The sequence below is a fragment of the Scyliorhinus canicula genome, chromosome 3 (assembly GCF_902713615.1).
Source record: "Scyliorhinus canicula chromosome 3, sScyCan1.1, whole genome shotgun sequence".
NCBI classification, from domain to species: Eukaryota; Metazoa; Chordata; class Chondrichthyes; order Carcharhiniformes; family Scyliorhinidae; genus Scyliorhinus; species Scyliorhinus canicula.
In genome coordinates, this window is record NC_052148.1 from 130,933,668 (window position 1) to 130,957,281 (window position 23,614).

The 23,614-nt window shown below is 50.0% G+C and overlaps 1 protein-coding gene across 3 annotated transcripts in view; it reads right to left on the reverse strand.

Annotated features, from left to right (window-relative positions):
• Nucleotides 1-6,114: 6,114 nt before the first annotated feature.
• The window catches only part of slc30a9 (solute carrier family 30 member 9), a 191,296-nt gene continuing 173,796 nt past the window's right edge, over nt 6,115-23,614 (reverse strand). For all 3 annotated transcript variants that reach the window (XM_038791311.1, XM_038791312.1, XM_038791310.1), the window contains exon 19: nt 6,115-8,379. In XM_038791311.1, the coding sequence (XP_038647239.1) occupies nt 8,335-8,379 (45 nt within the window). In that variant the 3' untranslated portion in view covers nt 6,115-8,334. The remainder of the gene's footprint in view (nt 8,380-23,614) is intronic.

Sequence of the window (23,614 nt, forward strand, 5' to 3'; positions counted from 1 at the left end):
CAAAGAATTTTACAATTTACGGTAATTTCCCCTCTATGTTAGACCTACCAAAATGCATTACCTTACACTTGTCCGGATTAAACTTCATTTGCCATTTCTCTGCCCAAGTCTCCAACCTATCCATGTCCTGCTGCATCTTCAGACAACAATCAACACTATCTGCCACTCCACCAACCCTGGTGTTATTCGCGAGCTTACTCATCAGACCGGCTACATTTTCCTCCAAATCGTTTATGTACACCCCAAACACCAAAGGCCCCAGCACAGATCCCTGTGGAACACCACTTGTCACAACCTTCCATTAAAAAAAAACAGCCTTCTACTGCTACCCTTTGCCTTCTGTGACCGAGCCAGTTCTGTATCCATCTTACCACCTCACCTCTGATCTCATGTGACTTCACCTTTTGTACCAGTCTGCTACGAGGCACCCTGTCAAAGACTTTATTGAAGTCCATGTAAATAACATCCACTGCCCCTCCCCACATCAACCATCTTTGTTAACTCCTCAAAAAACTCGATCATGGTAGTGAGGCATGAACTCCCCTTCACAAAACCATGCTGTCTATCGCTTATACAGTAGTCCCCCGTTATATCGCGCTCCGCAATACCACGGTTCGCGATATACCGCGGGGGGCTTGTGGACCCCAACTGTCAGTTGTGTCAATTTCAGCGGCCGGCTCATTTTGATCCGGAGAGGGAAGCTGCTCTCTCACTGAAACAATCAGCCGGCTGCTGAAATTGACACTGCCGGCTGCTCTCTCCCTCCAATCAGAAACATTAAAACTTAAAAGTTGGATTGGAGGGAGAGAGCAGCGGGCAGTGTCAATTTCAGCGGCCGGCTGATTGTTTCAGTGAGAGAGCAGCTTCCCTCTCCGGATCAAAGTGAGCCGGCCGCTGAAATTGACACTGCCGGCTGCTCTCTCCCTCCAATCAGTACCCCAGCAGCCACGGCCTGTACCCCAGCAGCCACGGCCTGTACCCCAGCAGCCACGGCCTGTACCCCAGCAGCCACAGTACCCCAGCAGCCACAGCCTGAAGCCCAGCAGCCACGGCCTGTACCCCAGGAGCCACAGCCTGAACCCCAGCTACAGAGGGGAGGGGCGATGTGAGACCATGCTGGTCTTGCAGAGGCCCGTATGACCTCCTCCTGTGTTCTCTGCTCTCTCCGTCCAATCAGCCGGCAGTGTCAATTTCAGCGGCCGGCTCACTTTGATCTGGAGGGAAGCTGCTCTCTCACTGAAACAATCAGCCGGCCGCTGAAATTGACACTGCCGGCTGCTCTCTCCCTCCAATCAGAAACATTAAAACTTAAAAGTTGGATTGGAGGGAGAGAGCAGCCGGCAGTGTCAATTTCAGCGGCCGGCTGATTGTTTCAGTGAGAGAGCAGCTTCTCTCTCCGGATCAAAGTGAGCCGGCCGCTGAAATTGACACTGTTTTAATTAGATCCACGATTGGGGTTTTAAATTTATTTTAAAATCTATGCTAGCGCTTCCCATTGTGAGTCTACGGGGGTCTGACCTCTCCCCCCGCTCCCCGTAGACTCTCAATGGGAAGCGCTAGCATAGATTTTAAAATAAATTTAAAACCCCCATCGTGGATATCCGCGGCTCGGTTGCAACGCGGGTGGCTGTCTTGGACCCCAACACCCGCGTTATAAAGGGGGACTACTGTAGAAGCATAGAATTTACAGTGCAGAAGGTGGCCATTCAGCCCATTGAGTCTGCACCAGCCCTTACAAAGAGCACCCTACTGAAGCCCACGTATCTATCCAATCCCCATAACCCAGTAACCCCCACTTAACATTTTTTGGACACTAAGCGCAATTTAGCATGGCCAATCTACCTAACCCGCACATCTTTGGACTGTGGGAGGAAACCGGAGCACCCAGAGGAAACCCCCGCAGACACAGGGAGAACGTACAGACTCTGCACAGACAGTGACCTAGCTGGGAATCAAACCCGGGACCCTGTACTGTGAAGCAACTGTGCTGACCATTATGCTACTGTGCTGCCCTATGAGTCCATTTGTTTCCAAATGAGTATAAATCCTGTCCTTGAGAATTCTCTCCAATAATTTACCGACGTGAGACCCATCAGCCTATAGTTGCCAGGATTATCCCTGCTACCTTTCTTAAACAGCGGTACCACATTAGCTATTCTCCAGACCTCTGGGATTTCATCTGCAGCCAATGAGGATATAAAAATACCAGTCAAGGACCCAGCAATTTCCTCCCTTGTTTCCCTCAGTATTCTGGAATAAATCCCATCTGGCCCAAGAGACGTATCTACCATAATAAATTTAAAAAACCCCAATACCTCAGCCGTTTCAATGTTAACATGAACCAGACTGTCCACACACCCTATCCAAGAATCATCTTCCACAAAGTCCCTTTCTTTAGTGAACATTGATGCAAAGTATTCATTCAGTACCCCGCCCATTTACTCTGGCTCAATATCGATTCCCCCTCCCCCCACTGTCCTTAAGTGGTCCAATCCTTTTCCTGGCCACCCTCTTGGTTTGAATAAAAATCTTTGGGATTCACCTTCCCAAATCTTTCTTTGCAAAGGTAAATAAATTTATTTCTTCCTTCATCAGGGTGGGCAAGAGCCCATGGATTGTAAGACATTTCTGCAGGAGAGGCAGTGTGGGGGGTGGGATTGCCTTGCGCTACCTTTAAAACATTTTTTACTATTGGGCTGTGAACATTGAGAAAGTACGGAGTGGCTTAAGGAATTAGATCCACATGGGGTGGATGGAGGAGTTTGGGGGCCTTGGCCAAGGCTTCACTTCCATTTGTCACTGCAAAATTTACACCAAGGCCAGTAGTCGTGGCGGCAACTCTGAGGATATGGAGAAAGTTTAGGCAAACATTTTAAGCTGGTTGCCATATCATGTTAGCCCCAATCATCGCTTTGTTCCCATTGCTTTGGATTCTTGTTCAGGTTGCAGGAGGTGTAGCCATCTGGGATGGCCATTTACAAAGGGAAACATGGCCACTTGCAAAGAATCACAGGAAATATGGCCAATGCAGGATCCAGACGAACTCAGAGCTTAAGTGTATATTGGCCACTAGATAACCAGACACTATCAAAACCTCCAGCCGATTTGCATTCTAATGGCCCATTTCCCAAGAACAAAAGACTTGTACTCAGATACAGATACTGACTCATCGGCGCCACTCCCTTCACCCAGAAAACCCAAACAGCCAAGGTCAATGACCGCTCAGGACATGCCCAGCCATCAAGGCACCCCCGCTAAAATCGAAGGCAGTAATTGAAGCCTGCCAAATTATTGAGTCCAAAACTAAGGACTACCTAAAAGAGCATGAAACCCCAGAAGGATAAAGAGAGACACTGCCATGTGTTCAGTCTCTTTTGGCCCCGGCTTGTGCCCAAAACCAATTGCAGCACCACGACCAGAAGCAAGTTCAAGACCAACAATCGCTACCAGCCAGATGAGCCCAGCAGAAACAAAGTCACTTCTTCAGACACAGCCACGCCAGATCCGAACAAAGGCCTTGTTCCTCTGCATAAAGCCGGGTGCCTTAAGTTAAGTACAGGTTGTTGTAGTGTTAGGTGTCATTTAGCATGTGGTGTTTTATGTTGCATGTCGAAGTAATTGTCGTGTGTAAATAAACTATCCTTGAACTAACTAACTGGTTGTTGGGTCTTTGATCGATATCCGGCGAAACCTTGTGATGGTATAATTTGATACCTGGCGACTCTGAAAAGCAATATCATCAATAATGGTCATATTAGTATCCAATTAAAAGGAGCAACGTTATCGGCGTCTCTGGTGCGAATTGGCAACATGGGGAGGGGTGGAGAAAGAGAAAGTGGGGACAGGGCTGTGTGGAGTTAGTCTCCTAACACAAGATCAACTCCACATGTGCTCGGCTCAGCTTTATTCAGTTTCGGGTGGTGCATAGGACATCTGCCTAGGGCACAGATGAGTGGGTTTTTCTGAGTGAGTTTTTCCCTGGGTATTGAGAATAAGTGCGAGCATTGTTCTTGGGGGTTGCAGAATAATACACACATTTTGGTCATGTCCTGTGTTAGTGAAAAGTTCTCAATAAAAACATTTTAAAAACTTAAATACAGCCAACTTATCTAACACTTGCATCCTGTGTTACTAAAGCAAGAGGAAGTTGAGATAGTGGAAAGAATTGCATGATCTTTCAATATTTCACCCAATAGAAGGGAGATGCCAGAAGATGGCAAAGTGTCACACACAAAACCCCTGTTCAAGAAAGCAGTTAAACATTAGTGGTGGTGAGGTTTTGGAAACAATAATCAAGGAATAAAATAACAGGCACTTATTACTTAAGGATTGCCAACAGGTTGTAAAAAGCAAATTGTGTTTGACTCATTGAATTTTTTGATATAGGGAATACAATAGATGTTCTCTATATGGATATAGAGAGTGTTTCACAAAGTACCACATTAAAACTTCGTGCACAAAACTGATGCCAACAGAATAGCAGTCAGTGCCAGCTTTGATTTAAAAAATTTGGCTTCAGGGCAGAAACAGCAAGTTGCAGTAAATGGTAGGCTTTGCGAATGGAGGATGGTAAGTGGCAGTGCAGGAAGCCATTCGGCACATCAAGTTTGCACTGACCATTCTAGGCCCCATCCCCGTAACCCCATGCCTTGACCATAGCCAACCCACCCAATCTGCATATTCCCTGGACGCCAAGGGAAAATTTAGCATGGTCAATGCTAACGTGCACATCTTTGGACTGTGGGAGGAAACCAGAGCACCCAGAGGAAACTCACACAGACACAGGAAGAATATACAAACTCTACACAGGTCGTACAAGACCAGAATCTAACCCCGGTACCTGTGAGACAGCAGTGTTAACCACTGTGCTGCCCATTTCCAAAGGTCAGTGTTAGGATTATGGTAGTTTTTGAAATATTAAGACAATAGAATACAGTAAAATTTCAACATTTGCCAATGATGCCAACTCACTGCAACGGGGCAGCACAGTGGCCATCACTGGTGGTTCACAGCCCCAGGGATCCGGGTTCACTTCCAACCTTGGGTGACTGTGTGGAGTTTGTACGTTCTCCCAGTGTCTGCGTGGATTTCCTCTGGGTGCTCTTGTTTCCTCCCACAGTCCAAACATGTAAAGGTTAGGTGGACTGGCCATGCTAAATTGTGTCTAAAATGTTAGGTGGGGTTAATAGATTACAGGGATAGGGTAGGGGCGTGAGTCGAACTAGAATAGGGTACTTTTCAGAATGTTGATGCAGACTTGATGGGTCGAATGGCCTCCTTCTGTAGTGTAAGGATTCTATGATTCCATAACATCAACAGGCTAGCAGATAGGTAGATGATGCTTAATACAGAGACATGTGAAGTGATACATTTTGGAAGTGGGTAAAGCAATACAGACTAAATGGCATCATTTTAAAGCGTGCGTAGGGATAGAGACCCCTGGGGTTCACATGCAACTAATTTTGATGGAAGCAGAACATATTAACAGAATAGTTAGCAAAGCATGTGGAATCATCAAAGTAAATGAATACAAAAACAAGAATGTTATGCTGAACCTTTAGTTATGGCCCAACCAGAGCTTTATAGAGTACTTTATCCAGTTCTGAACCTCATACTTTAAGATGTGTAAATCCTTGAAAGAGTGCAGATTTACCAGAATGGTTCAATGAATGAGGCATCTTAGCTACAATGTTTGGCTGGAGAAGCTGAGCTTAGTCTCCTTTTCTCCAAGGAGAACGAGGGAGGTTTTGATAGAGGTGGACAAAATTATGACAAGTTTAGATTTAAACAAGAAGAACGGATTGTACAATGACTCGGGAAACAGATTTAAGGGTCTGGATAAAAAATGCAGCGAGAATGTGAGGAGGAAGTTCTTTTTTTAAGCAGTGACTGGAACTCACTGCCTATGAGGGTGGTGGAGGAGGAGATGATGAATCATTTCAAAAGAACATTGAATGGATCTTTGAAGGAAGCAAACTTGCAGAGTAACAGGAATAGACTAGTGGATTAGGACAGATTGCTCTACAAAGTTCTGGCATAAATATGACACTTCACAATAGAGGACACTCAATTAGTTTCAGCCAAATTCTTTAAATAAAATGGTATTCAGACAAGTCTTTTTAGCTCATTATTTATTGTAACAATTTTCACTCAGGATCTTTGAATCCTACATCAAAACCCAATTTGGTAACGTGTATGAACGCACAATTTAAATAAGAACAAAGGGCTTGGAAGAATAAGCACATTTATCATAAAATAATCAAACTGCATTACTGTTTGAAAAGACAAAGGGCTCCATGAAATAAAATATTTCAAAAACAGGCATACTTTTAAAATATAGAATTGAAAACTCCACAATGACTCTAAAGGGAACTGCAAGAGAAGATACAAGATGTACAAGCCTGGATAAATAGATGCATTAAGACAACTGCAGGCAGCTTCTTACCCCCAAATATCCTTCAGTTTGGACCTTATTCCTCAAAAGGATGAGATAAATTAGCTGATTATTAAACTAGGCAATGAGTTACATTTTCCAGGATTCTAAACCCTGCATTTTCTAGAATCATCCAAATCTATTTACTAACTTTAAGGTACAATAATCTGAAGAATATGTATCCTTCTTCATTAAATAATTTGTATCACATGCCACAAAATAATTACCATTCAACAGAAGTCCATTATTTTTTGTATTACAATTCCCCTCAGCCAGTTGAAACCAGTTGAATTAAGAAAAATTAAATTAAAAAAAAAATATTTCAGCCTTTTCCCAAAAAGATAATGCTGGAAAAAAGCTGTTTTCTATACTCAAGGTGAGGGATACCATTATTGAAGAACTGAAGACTTCCAGATTAGGTTACAAGATACATTTTTAAAATTTATGCCCAAATAATGACCCGAATGTCCAATCTCAGAACAAGATTTGAAAAAGTATATATCTTTCCACAAGAGGTATCCTGAGGTTAATATTTCATTACAATTTGTGTCAAAATGCACACAATTTAAATTGGAGCATGAACCATTAGAAATTATCTAATTCTTAATTAGGACTCTTATCCAACAGAGAGAGGAGGCTTTTACTGTATCAACTGGGTCCCAGGAGAAAAAGGGTTTAGTGAACCACTGCACCATCCAGTTTCCTTATATATATCTTTTTAAATTAGGTTAAGGAAACGCAACACAAAAGGACACTATTTGAATACATTTATAGCAGCTTTGGTTTCAACAGCACCCTCTTCCACACTTTGTCAGGGAACACTCATTCTAGTGCATTCTAGTTATTCTTCTATATCATAAATTATATAAACCTAAGAATGCCTTACTTCATGGGATGAGCAGACAAATTACATAATTCAAATTGTGTTTTGCATATAAGCAGTAGTTATTTCTAATCTAAATACCTTTTGTTAACATGAAAAGTACATTTATTTTGATGGAAGGATGAAAAGACACCAGTATACAAAGGGCAATTTCCACTTCTTTCCATAAAGCACTGCTGTTGAACTTCCAACTACTGCTATAAAATACAGTTTGGTTCAAACATTATTCCACAAGCAACGGAAAGTCAGCTTCTGTGGGTTTTGAATTTTATACTAGCTGGATCATATAATTTAAGAAATGCTTAATCAAAATAAGAAAACATGATCTACTCCCATTTGATGGGAACACAAACATTTTAAACTTAATAAAAAAATCATTCTTCTCTTTCTAAAAAATCCTTCCAGTTTTCAAACTAAACCATACATGTACATTTTTGAAAAACTTGACTTCTTTTATAAATAACCATTAATTTTGGTTTGAATACTTATTGTACCAGTAAATTCAATGGACCCATAAATAAAAGGTTTTATTCGCAGTTAGGTTTCACCCTTTCTGCTAACATTTTGTCAAGGTTGAACAGAATGGTGTACAGTTTGAATCTGTGAAATTTGAGTACACAATTTACACAAGGTCAACAAAAACAACTAAATGTTTCAATAGAAAGTTATGCAATCACCGCATTTTGCAAATAAGCTGTTTATTCCCCCATTACAGCAGGCATTCTGATGAATAATATTCCATGAATTCACAATAGTTGTCTTGTTAATGAATACAAGAACAATTTCTTTAACCACATGGAAGTTATAACACAGTAGATCACTCTATAGCACTGCAACTCCATAGTTCGCCAATCTGATATAATTTACACTGTGTAATGTCTTAAAACAAGAATAATAATGTGATGTAAATAGCTTATAATAGCCACAATGGCCATTGCAGTAATGGCTACAGGTAATATTTATCTGTATTTGCATGTTCTTCATCAGACATTCCAACCATCTTCATATTCCATGTAAACTATAAAATTTCTAAATCCACATGACGCACATCTGGATATTTTAGCTGAAATAAAAACAGTATGCATCATCACCCACATTTGTTTTCTTTTAAAACATCACTTTCACAAAGGCAGAAAAAGTCCCACAATTCCCAGTTATAAGAGGATAGGAAGCCTAAAAGTTTGGCATATACTGTTTCATGTATTTGTAGGGGAGGGCAGTGGTGCTCCATGGCTGGTTACAGATTCTGCAATAACTTGAAAATTATTGATACTATATTTTAGCCATGTTGCCAAACCCATTCATTCAGATTTGCCTCCAAACACAGGGAACACTTGGTTAAGAGTGATTATCTTATTAAGGCTTAGATGAATAACGGAGAAGTATGGGTAGAGATAGTGGAATGGGGGCAGCACGGTAGCGCAGTGGGTTAACCCTGCAGCCTCACGGCGCCGAGGTCCCAGGTTCGATCCCGGCTCTGGGTCACTGTCCGTGTGGAGTTTGCACATTCTCCCCCACAACCCAAAAGATGTGCAGGCTAGGTGGATTGGTCACGCTAAATTGCGCCTTAATTGGAAAAAAATTGAATTGGCTACTCAAAATTTATTTTAAAAAAGAGATAGTGGAATGGATTGCCATAACTTTCTAGTTTTCCCTCGGTACAGAAGAGATGCCAGAAGATTGGAGAACAGTAAATATCACATCCATATTCAAGGATGCACGGACATTCCTAGTAACATGAGACAGTTAGTTTATCAGTGGTGGGTAGTATTTTAGAAAAAAAATGAGGAAGAAAAACAATTCAGCAGGCGCTTGGAGAGTTATGACACAAGGAGAGCCAGCAAAAAATTGTAAAATGCAGATCATGATCGACTAATCAAATTTAACTTTTGGGGAAATAACTGAGAAGGTGATGTCTATTAGTTCGAGTATTTGGCAAAATCATAAAACTCGCTGGTTAACAAAACATAGAATAGGCAGTCAGTGCCGATGAAAAAAACTGGAGGATACAAACTGCAAGTCGCAGTAAATCAGAATGGGGGATGGTCGACACTGCTGTTCCCCAAGATTCAATGCAAGGACCACTGCCTTTTTGATACATTTAAATAGCTTGGATATTGGAATTTAGAGTAAATTAAAAATTTGTCAATGATACCAAACAGTGAGGATGATCGAATAGATAGTCTAGCAAAATGGGCAGGCAAGTGGCAGATGGAATTTAGTACAAAGAAATGAGAGGCAATCCACTCTGGCAGAAGAGTTAGGAAAAACTCTGGCAGAAGGGTTGCGAAAAAGAAATGAAAATGAAAGCCGCCATAGACCCAGAGGATCATAGGGTGCTCTCCCCTTTTGAGAGAGGTGACTGGTGGTGATTCAACCAGAGGGTCACCACACCTCAGGCGAGGGGCAAGATCGAGAAGGCTTCATGGATAATCTCAGCCAGCTCAGGAACTGCTGTTGGTGACACACCACATCACAGACTATAGCTTTTGCCTTCAGTCATTTCTTGATTCATGTAGGAGGGAATAAAATTGGCTAAAGACTGACATTTGTGATGCTGGGGACCTCAGAAGTAGGCAAAGATGGATCATCCACTCCGTAGGTCTGGCTGAAGATGGTTGCAAACTGCTCAGCACTGTATTTTCACTAATGTGCAGGGCTCACCCATCATTTGAGGATAGAGATAATCATTTCCCGCTAATTGTCCACCATAATCCATGACAGGATGTGGCTGGACACAGAGCTTTGAAAGATCCATTGCTTATGTGATGGCTTAGTTCAGTCTATTGCATGCTGCCTTTGTTTTCAGCACACAAGTAGCCCTGTGTTGTAGCTTCACCATGTTGACATTTTTAGGCATACTTGGTGCTGCTCCTGGCATGCTGTCCTGTACTTTTAATGGAATCAGTCGAAACACTGGTTTGACAGTAATTGCAGAGCAAGGGATATGCCGAACGATTAGATTATAGATTATGATCAAATGCAATTCTGTTGCTCAGGACCCACAGCACCTCATGGATGCCCAAATTTCAGCTGCTAGATCCATTTTAGATGAGGAAGTGTGATTGCCTCAACATCAAGGTAGCATGTGACCAAGTGTGGCATCAAGAAGATTTGGCAAAAATGTAGGCAATAGGAAATGGAAAAATACTCCAATGGTTGGTGACATATCTGGCACAAAGGAGGATGCTTGTGGTTTTTGGAGGCCAATCATCCAAGTCCCATGGCACCATTGCAGGAGATCCTCAGGGTAGTTCCTGAAGCACAACCACCTTCAGCTACTTTATCAATAATCTTCCCTCAATCCTTAGGTCAGAAATGGGGAGATTCGATCATTCGACTTACGGGCGGTGAGCAGAGCGGTCGCACTAAAAGGGGGGCTCCCGCGGAGTGAAGAGGCCGGGGCGTTTATCTCCGCAGCGGGGAGAGCAGGGCAGGGAAACGATACGGCCGGCAGAGGATCCCCCCCCCCCCCCGCGGCACCAGAGCGCATGCCAGGAGCGGAGCGGCAGCGACCCGGTCGGAAGCGGGACCCAGCCTGCGGCAAGAAGGGAGCAGAGACCAAGCCACCACCCTCCCCCCACCACCGGGAGAGCGCGGGGTGCGACTAGCGGCGACCCAAACGGAGCAGCGGGGACAGCAGCGGGGATCGACCCGACCCAAACCCCCCCCCCCACCGGCAGCGACCACCACGAGGCAGGAACAAAGAGACTCTGAACCAGAAGCCTCTCTCTCTCTACCCTGGGTGAGTGAGGGGAAAGGAAGAAAAAGAGAAGAACTTTTACAAAAAGAAAACTGTTAAAGAGAGGGGAGGGGGGGGAAATATATACATACATATATATATATATATATATATATATATTTTTATTACTTTTTTTTAATTTTATTTAAAAAAAAATTTTTTCTCTCCTTGCACTCTCTTGTCCCATCCAAAACAAGCCCACCTAAGAAGAGTTGTATAAAAGGGGGGAAAAATAAAGTAGCAAAGGAAAGGAGGGAGGAGGGAAGAGACAAAGAATAAAGATAGGGTGCGGAAAAGGGGGGGGGGGGGGGGGAGAAAGAAAAACAAGGGAAGAAGAAAGGGAAGTGGGAGGGAAAAAATGCCAGAAGAGAGCCAGATCAGAGGGGGAAGGGTCACGAGATACAGACCGGGCAACGGGCGGGCGAGCGAAGCGGCGGAACGAAAGTATCGTCGCATCGAAAAGAGCTGGACCGACAGGTGCCCTCTCCCCCGGGGCCAGGGGGGAGCGGGAACTGGAAGGCACACTTTACCAAGGAGCTGAGGGAGCAGTTGCAGGTACTCAAGGCAGATGTGAAGGCAGAAATAGAGGCCGCAGTGCAGGCAGCAGTGGACAGGGTCATGTCAGGGGTGCAGCAGGTCCTGACCAGACTAGAGGAGAAGTTGGATACCCAAGGGGAGAAACTGGAAGCCCAGGAGGCGACCATTAAGGAGCTGGAGAAAGTAGCGACTGACTCGAGCGACCGGGTCACGGCCCTGGAGAAGTAGGTGGCGAGACTGGGCACAACACAGGGGAGATTGAAGGGCAGAGTAGACGACCAGGAAAACCGCTCAAGGAGGCAAAATGTCAGGATAGTGGGCCTGCCAGAGGGGAGCAAGGGTAGAAACCCCACAGCATACGTGGCTGAGATGCTGGGCAACTTAGTGGGGAAGAAAACTTTCCCCAACCCACCGGAAATGGACAGAGAAAATCGGTCGCTGCGCCCGAAGCCCAAGGCAGGGGAACAACCGAGAGCAGTCATAGCTAAACTGCACCGGTACCGGGATAGGGAGACAATCCTGCGCTGGGCCAAGGAAAATAGAGCTTGCAAATGGGAAGGGCATGCCATCCGAATCTATGAGGATCTTGGGGCAGATATAACTAGGAGACGGGCTGAGTTCAACAGAGCGAAAACAGCTCTCCACAGGAACAGAGTGCGTTTTGGTATGCTGCACCCAGCTAAACTCTGGGTCACATACCAAAACAGGGAATATTTCTTTACAGCCCCCGCTGAGGCGAATAGGTTCGTCGAGGAGCACGGGCTGGAAAACAACCAGGGGGGGGTAGGGACAAGGGGCCCCTGGCAGCGGGCAACGACACGCCGACGGGGGGGTGGGGAGGGGTGAGGCAATGCCAGCCCACCCACCCCGGCAGGAATATCCAGAAAAAAGAACAAACCACTGCCCGAGGGACCGCTCCAGGTGGGAGGCCAGGCCCCAGCACGAGGGAATGGGAGTATTGGGGAAGGGAGAGCAGGCGAGAGGGGTGCAGGGTAGGATGGGGGAAGGGCGGGCAGAAAACCGTAGAAGCCAGGCAGGGGAGAAGCGAGACAATAACCCCCAAGGGGAGAGCCACCGTACTAGCAGGAAAGCTAGCGCCGGGGGCACGCAACAAAGCAGGCCGCAGCGCACCCCCAACAGGGGGGAAGGCACCAGGCCGGGGGGGGGGGGGGGGGGGGGGGGGGGGGGAAACACCCATCAAAGTCGGGAGAGCAAATGGGGACAGGAATAGGGGATAGAGAGGCAAAGGAGGGGTATACGGGGAGGAGGGAAAAGGGAGAGACCGGGGGGGGGAAGAAAACAACCCATCAAAGTCGGGAGAGCAAATGGGGAAGGAGGGATAGAGAGGCAAAGGAGGGGTATACGGGGGAGGAGGGAAAGGGAGAGACCGGAGGGGGGGGGGGGGGGGGGGGGGGGGGGGGGGGGGGGGGGGGGGGGGGGGGGGTGGGAGAATGCAGGGACGAGGGACAAAAAGGCCAGAAAAGGAACAGGGCTACAAAGTGCCACAACCAAGGGCTCGAAACAAGGAACCGCTGCAAGCACCCACCCAGTACGGTCTGTGGGCGAAGGGGGCCCCCAGAGTGCAGGGGACTACCCGCGTGGCGGACAACAGTGGAGACGGCCATGGCGGTGCACCCGGACAAGGAGAAACCCCGGAGCGCAGAGACCCGACCGCATGGGGGGAGCAGTGACAGCGGCCATCCTGGACGGCCCCTAACAAAGGGAAACCCCGGGCAGGGCGCGTCCCCAATAAGCATGGTTAATCCCACAGGAACGAGGGGGCAGAAGCCCCCCCCAGGATAATCACCTGGAACGTAAGGGGACTTAACGGCCCAGTGAAGAGATCCAGAGTCCTTACCCACCTCAGAATATGAGGGCCGACATAGTTTTCCTCCAAGAGACGCACCTGAGGGAGCAGGACCAACTGCGGGTAAGAAAAGGTTGGGTGGACAAACCTACCATTCCTGTTATGGGAGAAGGGCCGGGGTGTGGCGATCCTGATCGGCAAAGGACAATGTTTAGGGCGAGAAAGACGGTACAGACCCAGGGGGCGGTATGTCATGGTCAGTGGGGCCCTGGATGGGGCACCGTAGTTCTAGTCAACGTGTACGCTCCCAACTGGGACTACACGAGTTTCATCAAAAAGACCATGGCAGAATCCCGGACGTAGCGACGCATCGACTAATCATGGGGGGCGGGGACGACTTCAACTGGTACAGGATCCAAAGACGGACAGATCAAACCCCAAAACGGGGAAAACCTCAAGCATGGCAAGGGAACTCATCAATTTATGAGCAGATTGGAGCAGTGGACCCCTGGAGTTCGCCCCCCGGGGAGAAAGAATTCTCCTTCTCCCCCATACACAACAGTGTTCACCAGAATGACTTCTTTGTGGTGGGGAAAAACGGTGCTTCCAGGGATAGACAAAATGGAATACTCCGCAATTGTGATATCAGACCACGCTCCACACTACATGGACATGCGGCTAGAGACGGGAAGGGCCCAGCGCCCCACATGGCGGTTGGACGGTGCCTTACTAGCTGGCAAGGCCCTCAGCGAAAGGATAGCGCGGCCATAGTAGAGTACACGGAGAACAACCAAACGGGGAGTCTCACCCTCCATGTTCTGGGAAGCACTTAAGGCCGTACTAAGACTTCCGGTAGCGGCAATGACCAGCTGAGCCGCACGTTCGGAGGCGCCCGAAAAAAACGGACTTCGGGGCTTTTTTTAAAGGCCCCCAACGGAGCTTGAGAGGCAAATCCCGACGGGGGAAAAGGCCAGGAGTCGCCCCAGAGGTCCCATGGTGCAGACCAGGAGCGGAGCAGGGAGAGAATCGGGAGGAAAAACTCTTGGAGAAAATCGGACCGAAGGACAAAATGGCGGCCGGCGAAAGTTTTGAAGACTGAAGAAGTGGGTCCAGGAGCAGCAGACGACTCTGCTGCGCTGCTTCCAGGATCTGAAAGTGGAGCTGCTGGAGTCCATCAAGGTAACCAACAGGGAACTGATGGAGACCAGACAGCCCAGGGGGCTGCGATCCGGGAGCTGCAGCAGCAGGCCGCCGAGAGGGGGACGAGGTCGTGGCCGTGGTGGGGAAGGTGGAGGTGCACGAGGCGCTCCATAAAAGATGGCAGGAGCGGTTCGAGGAGTTGGACAACCGGTCGAGGAGGAAGAATTTACGGATCCTGGGCCTCACGGGGGCTGGAGGGGTCGGACCTAGCGGCCTATGTGGTGATGATGCTGACGCTGATGGGGCTGGGTCCTTCCAGGGGCCCTGGAGTTGGAGGAGGCCCACAGAATTCTGGCTAGGAGGCCCAAGCCGAACGAGCCTCCGCGGGCGGTGTTGGTGAGGTTCCACCGGTTCGTGGATCGTGAGTGTGTGCTCCGGTGGGCCAAGAAGGAGCGGAGCAGCAAATGGAGAACACGGAGGTGCGGATCTTCCAGGACTGGAGTGCGGACGTGGCGAGGCGGAGGGCCGGTTCAACCGGACGAAGGCGGTGCTCCACACGGAAGGTGAAGTTTGGAATGCTGCAGCCAGCGCGTCTGTGGGTCACCTACAAGGATCGGCACCACTATTTTGAGTCCCCGGAGGAGGCGTGCAAGCCGAGAAACTGGACACAAACTGAGGGTCCCCCGGATGGGGATGCTGTAGAATACTGTATTTATTTATACTGTATGTGTATTTGCGGGGTTTAGGGTATGATGTGGGGTGGCCGTAGGGTGGGTGGGGTGATGCCAACGGGTGTTTTCTTTATGGGTTTTCCAGCAGGATTTGGATGGACGGGTTTGGACTGAGGGGTAAACGGGGTGTTTGGGGAGCTGGTGGGGGGGACTGACAATGGGAGTGGCCCTGGAGGAGGCGGGGCCCGGCAGGGCGAAAGCGCGGGCTTTCTGCGGGGTCCCCGCGCTGGGAGAGGGAGGGGGGGGGGTTGTTTTCCCGCGCAGGAGCGGGGGAGGGTGGACTGGTTGATGGGCACTATGGAGGAGGGGCAGTCCCACATTGGGAGGAGCCAAAAATAGGGCGGGAGCCGCCGGGGTCAGCAGAAGATAGCTGGCTCACGGGAGTGCTATAGAGGGGGGGGTGCGGCTAGGAGGGGTCCTAGCCTGGGGGGGGGGGGTTACCGGGTTGCTGCTGAAACGGTCAGGAAGGAGCTGGAGGATGCAGGGGGTGCTGGAGGGGGGGGGGGGGAGGTGCCGCCGTGGGAAATTGGCAGAGCGTGGGACACTGGCCGGGGTGGGCAAGGGATGGGGTATGGCTAATCGGCAGGGGAAGGGGGCAGGGAGCCCTTGGATCCGGCTGATAACCTGGAATGTGAGGGGCTGAATGGGCCGGTCAAAAGGGCCCGAGTAGTTGCGCACCTGAAGGGACTGAAGGCGGATGTGGCCATGCTCCAGGAGACACACCTGAGAGTGGTGGACCAGGTCCGGCTGAGAAAGGGGTGGGTGGCCAGGTATTCCACTCAGGGCTGGACGAGAAAAGTAAGGGGGTGGCGATCCTGGTGGGGAAGAAGGTGTCGTTGAGGCGTTGACTGACAGTGGCGGGAGGTATGTGATGGTGAGTGGCAAGCTGCAGGGGGAGCGGGTAGTGTTGGTGAATGTTTATGCCCCAATTGGGACGATGCGGGGTTTCATGCGGCGTATGCTGGGCCGCATTCCGGACCTGAAGGTGGGGGGCCTGATCCATGGGGGGAGACTTTAACACTGTGCTGGATCCCCCATTGGATCAATCCAAGTCCCGGACGGGTAGGAGGTCGGCGGTGGCTAAGGTGCTGAGGGGATTTATGGACTAGATGGGGGGGGTGGTCCCTTGGAGGTTTGCGAGGCCAAGGGCCAGGGAATACTCGTTTTTCTCCCATGTACATAAGGCCTACTCGAGGATTGACTTTGTTGTCCTGAGCAGGGGCTGGTGTCGAGTGGAGGAAGTGGAATACTCCGCCATTGCCATTTCGGATCATGCCCCGCACGGGATGGACCTCGGCTGGGGAAAGAGAGGACCAACGTCCGCTCTGGCGCATGGAGGTGGGGCTGCTGGCAGAGGATGTGGTGGCCGGGAGGGTCCGGGGGTGTATTGAGAGATACCTCGAGGCCAATGATAACGGGGAGGTTCGGGTGGGGACGGTCTGGGAGGCATTGAAGGCGGTGATGAGGGGGGAATTGATCTCATCCGAACCCATAGGGAGAGGGGGAGGCAAGAGGGAGAGGAGAGACTGATAGGGAGATGGTGCAGGTGGATAGGAGATATGCGGAGGCCCCAGAGGAGGGATTGCTGGGGGAGAGGCGTAGCCTTCAGGCCAGATTGATCTACTGACGACCAAAAAGGCGGGAAGCCCAGTGGAGGAAAGCACAGGGGGTGTGTAGAACACGGGGAGAAGGCGAGCAGGATGCTGCTGCACCAGCTCCGGAAGCGAGACGCGGCCAGGGAATTGGGGAGTGAGGGATAGCGCCGGGAAGGTGGTGCGGAGGGGGTAGAGGTCAATGGGGTCTTCAGGGACTTTTATGGGAACTGTACCGGTCTGAGCCCCCGGTGGAGGAGGGTGGAAGGGGGCGCTTCCTGGACAGGTTGCGTTTCCGAGGGTGGAAGAGGAGCGGTGGAGGGACTAGGGGCGCCGATCGAGTTGGAGGAGGTTGTCAAGAGATAGGGAGCATGCAGTCGGGGAAGGCGCCGGGGCCGGACGGGTTTCCGGCGGAATCGGATGGAGGCATGGGAGGGGGGGGCTTTGCCCCCCAACTATGTCGCGGGCGCTGATTTCCTTGATCCTGAAGCGGGACAAGGACCCTCTGCAGTGTGGATCATATAGGCCGATTTCGTTGCTGAACGCGATGCTAAGCTGCTGGCAAAGATCCTGTCACTAGAATAGGGGATTGTGTGCCGGGGGTCATACATGAGGACCAGACGGGGTTTGTGAAGGGAAGGCAGCTGAACACAAATGGGCGAAGACTCCCCAATGTCATTATGATGCCGGCGGTGGAAGGGGAGGCGGAGATAGTGGTGGCTTTGGACGCGGAGAAGGCCTTCGATAGGGTGGAGTGGAGAGTACTTGTGGGAGGTGTTGGAGAGGTTTGGGTTTGGGTTTATTCGGTGGGTGAGGCTGCTCTACGAGGCCCCGAAGGCAAGTGTAGCCACGAATAGGAGGAGGTCGGATTACTTTCGGCTGCATCGGGGGACGAGACAGGGGTGCCCCCTATCCCCCTTGCTCTTCGCGCTGGCAATTGAGCCCCTGGCCATGGCATTGAGGGAAGTCAGGGAACTGGAGGAGCATCGAGTGTCACTGTACGCGGACGACCTGCTGTTGTATGTGGCGGACCCGGTGGGGGGGGGATGTCGGAGGTGATGACGATCCTTGGGGAATTCGGGGGTTTCTCGGGGTATAAGCTGAACCTGGGCAAGAGCGAGGTGTTTGTGGTGCATCCGGGGGATCAAGAGGAGGGGATTGGTAGGCTCCCACTGAAGCAGGCAGGGAAGAGCTTCAGGTACCTAGGGGTCCAGGTGGCTGGGAGTTGGGGGGCCCTGCACAAGCTCAACCTCACAAGGTTGGTGGAGCAGATGGAGGAGGAGTTTAAGAGGTGGGATATGTTACCGCTGTCACTGGCGGGGAGGGTGCAGTCCGTCAAGGGGGTAGCAAAGACGGTGTCGAGGGTGGTGGGATCCAGGGTCGAGCCAGGCTGGGGACTCACAATTTTTGGGGTGGCAGTGGAGCCGGGAGTGCAGGAGGCGATAGAGGCCGGGGTCCCGGCCTTTGCGTCCCTAGTAGCCCGGCGGAGGATCTTGCTCCAGTGGAAGGATGCGAGGCCCCCAAGCATGGAGGCCTGGATCTCGGATATGGCAGGGTTCATTAAATTGGAGAGGGTGAAATTTGCCCTGAGGGGATCAGTACAAGGGTTTTTCAGGCTGGTGGCAGCCCTTTCTGGACTTCCTGGCGGAACGGTAGGGAAATAGGCCGACAGCAGCAGCAACCGGGGGGGGGGGGGGGAAGGGTGGGGGGGGGGGGGAGAACTGTACACATGGGTTTGTGGAGGGTGCTATCTCTCTCCCTTTTTTTTTCTCTTCTCTTTTCTCTGTCTTTTGGTTTCTGTTTTTTTTTTTTTTTTCCTTTTGTTTGAAGTTGCTCTTGCAGCTGGGGGGCATTGTTTACGGGGTGTTACCGCGGGTGTATGTTAATAGAGTTATGATGTTTATATTTTGTATTTTGTAAAAACTTCAATAAAAATTATTTATATAAAAAAAAGGCCGTACTAAGAGGGGAAATCATTGCCTTCGAAGCGCAAGGAGATAGGGAGGAAAGAGTGGCTAGGCAGAAGCTGGTCGACTCCATACTGGAGGTAGACCGTAAATACTCCGAGGCCCCAACCGTAGAGCTCCTGGCGGAGAGGAAAGAACTACAAAGGAACTTTGACCTGCTCTCCACCAGGAAAGCAGTGCACCAACTCCGCCAGGCGCGCGGGACCCTGTCCGAACACGGAGACAAAGCCAGCCACCTGTTGGCACACCAGCTGAGAAAGCAGGCAGCCACCAGAGAAATTGCGCAAATCAGGGGTACCGGAGGCACGTTGGAAACAGAACCAGAGAGGATTAACAAAACCTTCAAGGCCTTCTACCAAGAGCTGTACACCTCAGAGCCCCCAAAGGGGAAGGCTGGGATGAACCGGTTCCTTGATGGACTGGACATACCAGTTGTGGGAGAGGGCAGAAAACGGGACCTGGAAGCACCACTAGCACTGGGAGAGATCATGGACAGCATTAGCTCCATGCAGACAGGGAAGGCGCCGGGACCGGATGGATTCCCGGCGGACTTCTACAAAAAATTTGCGACAGCGCTGGCCCCGCAACTGCAGATGTTCACAGACTCGCTAGCTAGGGGCACACTGCCACCCACGTTAGCACAGGCCTCAATCTCGCTGATACCTAAGAAAGACAACGACCCAACGGAATGTGGGTCATACAGACCCATCTCTCTGCTGAATGCAGACGCCAAAATACTGGCCAAAAGGCTAGAAGACGGTGTACCCGAAGTGGTTGCAGAGGACCAGACGGGCTTCGTCAAGGTAGACAGTTTACCTCGAACATCAGTTGCCTGCTGAACGTGATAATGACCCCTCCGGGGAGAGAACACAAGAGGTGATCGTCTCCCTGGATGCAGAAAAGGCCCTTCGACAGTCGAATGGAAATACCTCAGAGGTACTGGAGCAGTACTGGCTTGGAACAGGGTTCACCGCTTGGGTAAAGCTCCTACACAACGCTCCCATGGTGAGCGTACGGACCAACAATACCAACTCCCAATCCAGCTGCACAGGGGCACCAGACAAGGATGCCCACTGTCCCCGCTGCTGTTCGCACTAGCAATCGAACCGCTAGCAATCGCGCCTCAGGGCAGCAAAAATTGGAGGGGGATCCGAAGGGGAGGCAGAGAGCACAGAGTCTCACTCTATGCAGATGACCTGCTCCTCTACATCTCGGACCCACAGAGCAGCATGGACGGAATCATTGCGCTCCTGAAAGAGTTTGGAGCCTTCTCGGGCTACAAACTCAACATGAGCAAAAGCGAGATCTTCCCAGTGCACCCGCAAAGGGGGGGGGAGGGGGGGGGGGGGGGGGGGGGGAGAGGAGGAGAAAGAGAGCACTAAAGGGGCTGCCATTCAAACAAGCCCAACACAAATTCCGCTACCTGGGGATCCAATAGCCCATGACTGGAAGGGATCCACAATGTAACCTCACCAGTCTGACGGAGGAAGTAAAAAAGGACCTGCAAAGATGGAACACACTCCCGCTCTCCCTCGCGGGGAGAGTCCAGACGATCAAAATGAACGTACTGCCCAGGTTCCTCTTCCTGTTTAGATCTATTCCGATCTACATCCCAAAGCCTTTTTCAAAGCGCTGGACAAACTAATCATGGCGTTCGTTATGGGGGGTAAAAATGCTAGGATCCAAGAAGGTCCTACAAAAAACAAAATCCAGGGGGAGGCTAGCCCTCCCAAACTTACAATTCTACCACTGGGCGGCAACAGCCGAGCGAGTAAGGGGATGGATCCAGGAGCCAGAGGCCGAGTGGGTGCGTGCGGAGGCGGCCTCCTGCATGGGGACCTCCTCCGGGCCCTCACCACGGCAGCACTCCATCCCCACCCAAAAACACTCCAGCAGCCCATTGGTGACAGCCACCCTCCAATCCTGGAACCAACTGCGGCAGCAATTTGGCCTGACCAAAATGTCGGACAAGGCTCCATCTGCAACAACCATAGGTTCACACCAGCACTGACCGACGCCAACTTCAAAAGATGGATGGCATGACGGAGGGACACTGACAGTCAGGGACCGATACACGGACGGCAGGATCGCAACCCTAGACGAACCCACAGAGAAATTTCGGCTAACCAGGGGAACGAGCTACGGTATCTGCAGCTCAAAAACTTCTTACGAAAGGAGACAAGGAGTACCCACAACCGCCACGACAGACACTACTGGAAGACCTACTGGACGCAAGTATCCTAGATAAAGGGAACTGTAGCGAAATGTATGGACCGACTGGTAGAAAGGGCCGACACCGTACTGGACGCAACAGAAGGAAATGGAGGACGGACCTGGGGATTGAGATAGGGTGGGGACTCTTGAGCGAAGCACTGCATAGGATCCTCACGGTAGCATGGTGGTTAGCATCAATGCTTCACAGCTCCAGGGTCCCAGGTTTGATTCCCGGCTGGGTCACTGTCTGTGTGGAGTCTGCACGTCCTCCCTGTGTGTGCGTGGGTTTCCTCCCGGGTGCTCTGGTTTCCTCCCACAGTCAAAGATGTGCGGTGTTAGGTGGATTTGGCCATGCTAAATTGCCCGTAGTGTAAGGTTAATGGGGGGATTGTTGGGTTACGGGTATACGGGTCACGTGGGTTTAAGTAGGGTGATCATTGCTCAGCACAAAGCATCGAGGGCGAAGGGCAGTTCTGTGCTGTACTGTTCTATGTTCTAGGGTCAACTCCACCTCCACGTGCGCAAGGCTCAGCCTGACGCAGCTAAAAGTGGTATCATAGAGCCCACTTAACAAGAAACCGTTTGAGTAGGTTCTTCCCGGAGGTGGAGGACAGATGTGAACGGTGCAAAGAGGCCCGGCCAACCACGCCCACATGTCTGGTCTTTGCCCCAGACTTGTGGAGTACTGGACAGCCTTCTTCGAGGCTATGTCCAAAGTGGTGGGGGTGAGGGTGGAGCCATGCCCAATAGTGGCGGTCTTCGGGTTTCAGACCAGCCAGATCTATTCCTGGGGAGGGTGGGCGGACGCCCTTGCCTTTGCGCTCCCTGAACACCCGCCGTAGAATCCTGTTTGGCTGGCGGTAGCAGCACCACCCAGAGCTGCCAGACTGGCTGTCCGACCTCTCGGAATCTCTCCAAATGGAGAAAATCAAATTCGCCATCCGAGGGTCAGACGACGGCTTCCACAGAACATGGGAGCCATTCATGCAATTGTTCCGGGACGTGTTTGTGGCCAACGAACAAGAGGAAGAATAGTCGGGTGGCCAAGAATCAGGGGAAAATGGACGGGAATCGGGGGAAGGTAGCCGGGGAAGGGCTACGGGTTCGTTATGGGGGTTTGTTCTCATGGTTTTATGCTTCTTTCTTGTTCTTGTTCATATATTGTTTTTGTATTGGAGGGGAGGGGTTACTGTTTTTCCCTGCTGTGATAAAATTTGTTGTTGAAAACTTGAATAAAAATGATTCCAAAAAAAAGGGAAGGACAAAGCCGTAAGCGACAGTCTGATGGCAAGCTAAGGCCCAAAACCAAATTGTAAATAAATGCCTACAAACATGTGCCTCGGTCATATTGGGGAATGTAAAATATGTATGCCTGTTAAAGGGGGTGGCCACAGTTGTTATTTTGAAGATGCTTGCCTGTAAATATGTGTTAATTTTTGCGTGGTTTTTTTCTAATAATTTAGGATACAAAATATGAAAACTCAATAAAAAAACATTTCCAAAAAAAAAAGAAATGGGGAGATTCGCTGATGGTTGTATAATGTTCAGTACCATCTACAACTCTTCAGATATTGAAAAGTCCGTGTCCTTATGCAGCAGGATCCGGACAACATTCAGGCTTGGGCTCGTAAGTGGCAAGTGACACTCGTGGCACACAAGTGTCAGGCAATGACCAACGCCAACAAGATAGCCAGATTCCATCTTCTCTTGATATTCAATGGCATTAGCATTGCTGAATCCCCCCACTATCAACATCCTGGGGGTTTCTATTTACCAGAAACTAAACTGGAAAAGCCATATTGTAGCTACAAGATCAGGTCAGAGCTGGGAATTCTGAGGCGAGTAAATTACCTCCTGGCTCCCCAAAGTTTGTCCATCATCTGCAGGCATAGGTCAGGAGTGTGATGGCATGTTCTCCACTTGCCTGGATGAGTGCAGCTCCAACAACATTCAGGACAGAGCCTGCATCCACCCACCATCTTAACCATTTATTCCTTCCACAGTGAAGCACAGTGGCATCAATATGTACCACACAAGATCCACATCAGCAACTCACCAATGCTCCTTTTACAGCAGCTTCAAGTCTACAGATGTTACCACCTAGACGGATAGGTGCAGATGTATGAGAATACCACCACCTGAAAGTTCCCCTTCAGATCACACACTGTTCGGACGTGGAATTATATTGCCGTTCCTTCACTGCCGTTGTATCAAAAGACTGGAACTCCTTTCCTAAAAGAACGGCGTACCTACACCACATGGATTGCAGTTGTTCAATAAGGTGGCTCATGTAGCCACCTGGGGTGGCCACGTCCCGACTCCAAAATGGATGCCCGCAAAGAGTACAGGGAAAATTGGCCAGCTACAAGGAAAACAAGCAGATGCAAGGTTTCCTGTGTATTAAGATTTGCAGAACCCAGACAGAACCGAAACCAATAGCCATCTACATACTAATGAGCGATCCCCAGAAACAATCAGAAACATTGAATCAATTGGGACCAAACCAGACTCCCCGGCGCCAGCGGGAGCTAGGACAAAGGCAGGCCAACGGACACATAGGGCCCGCCC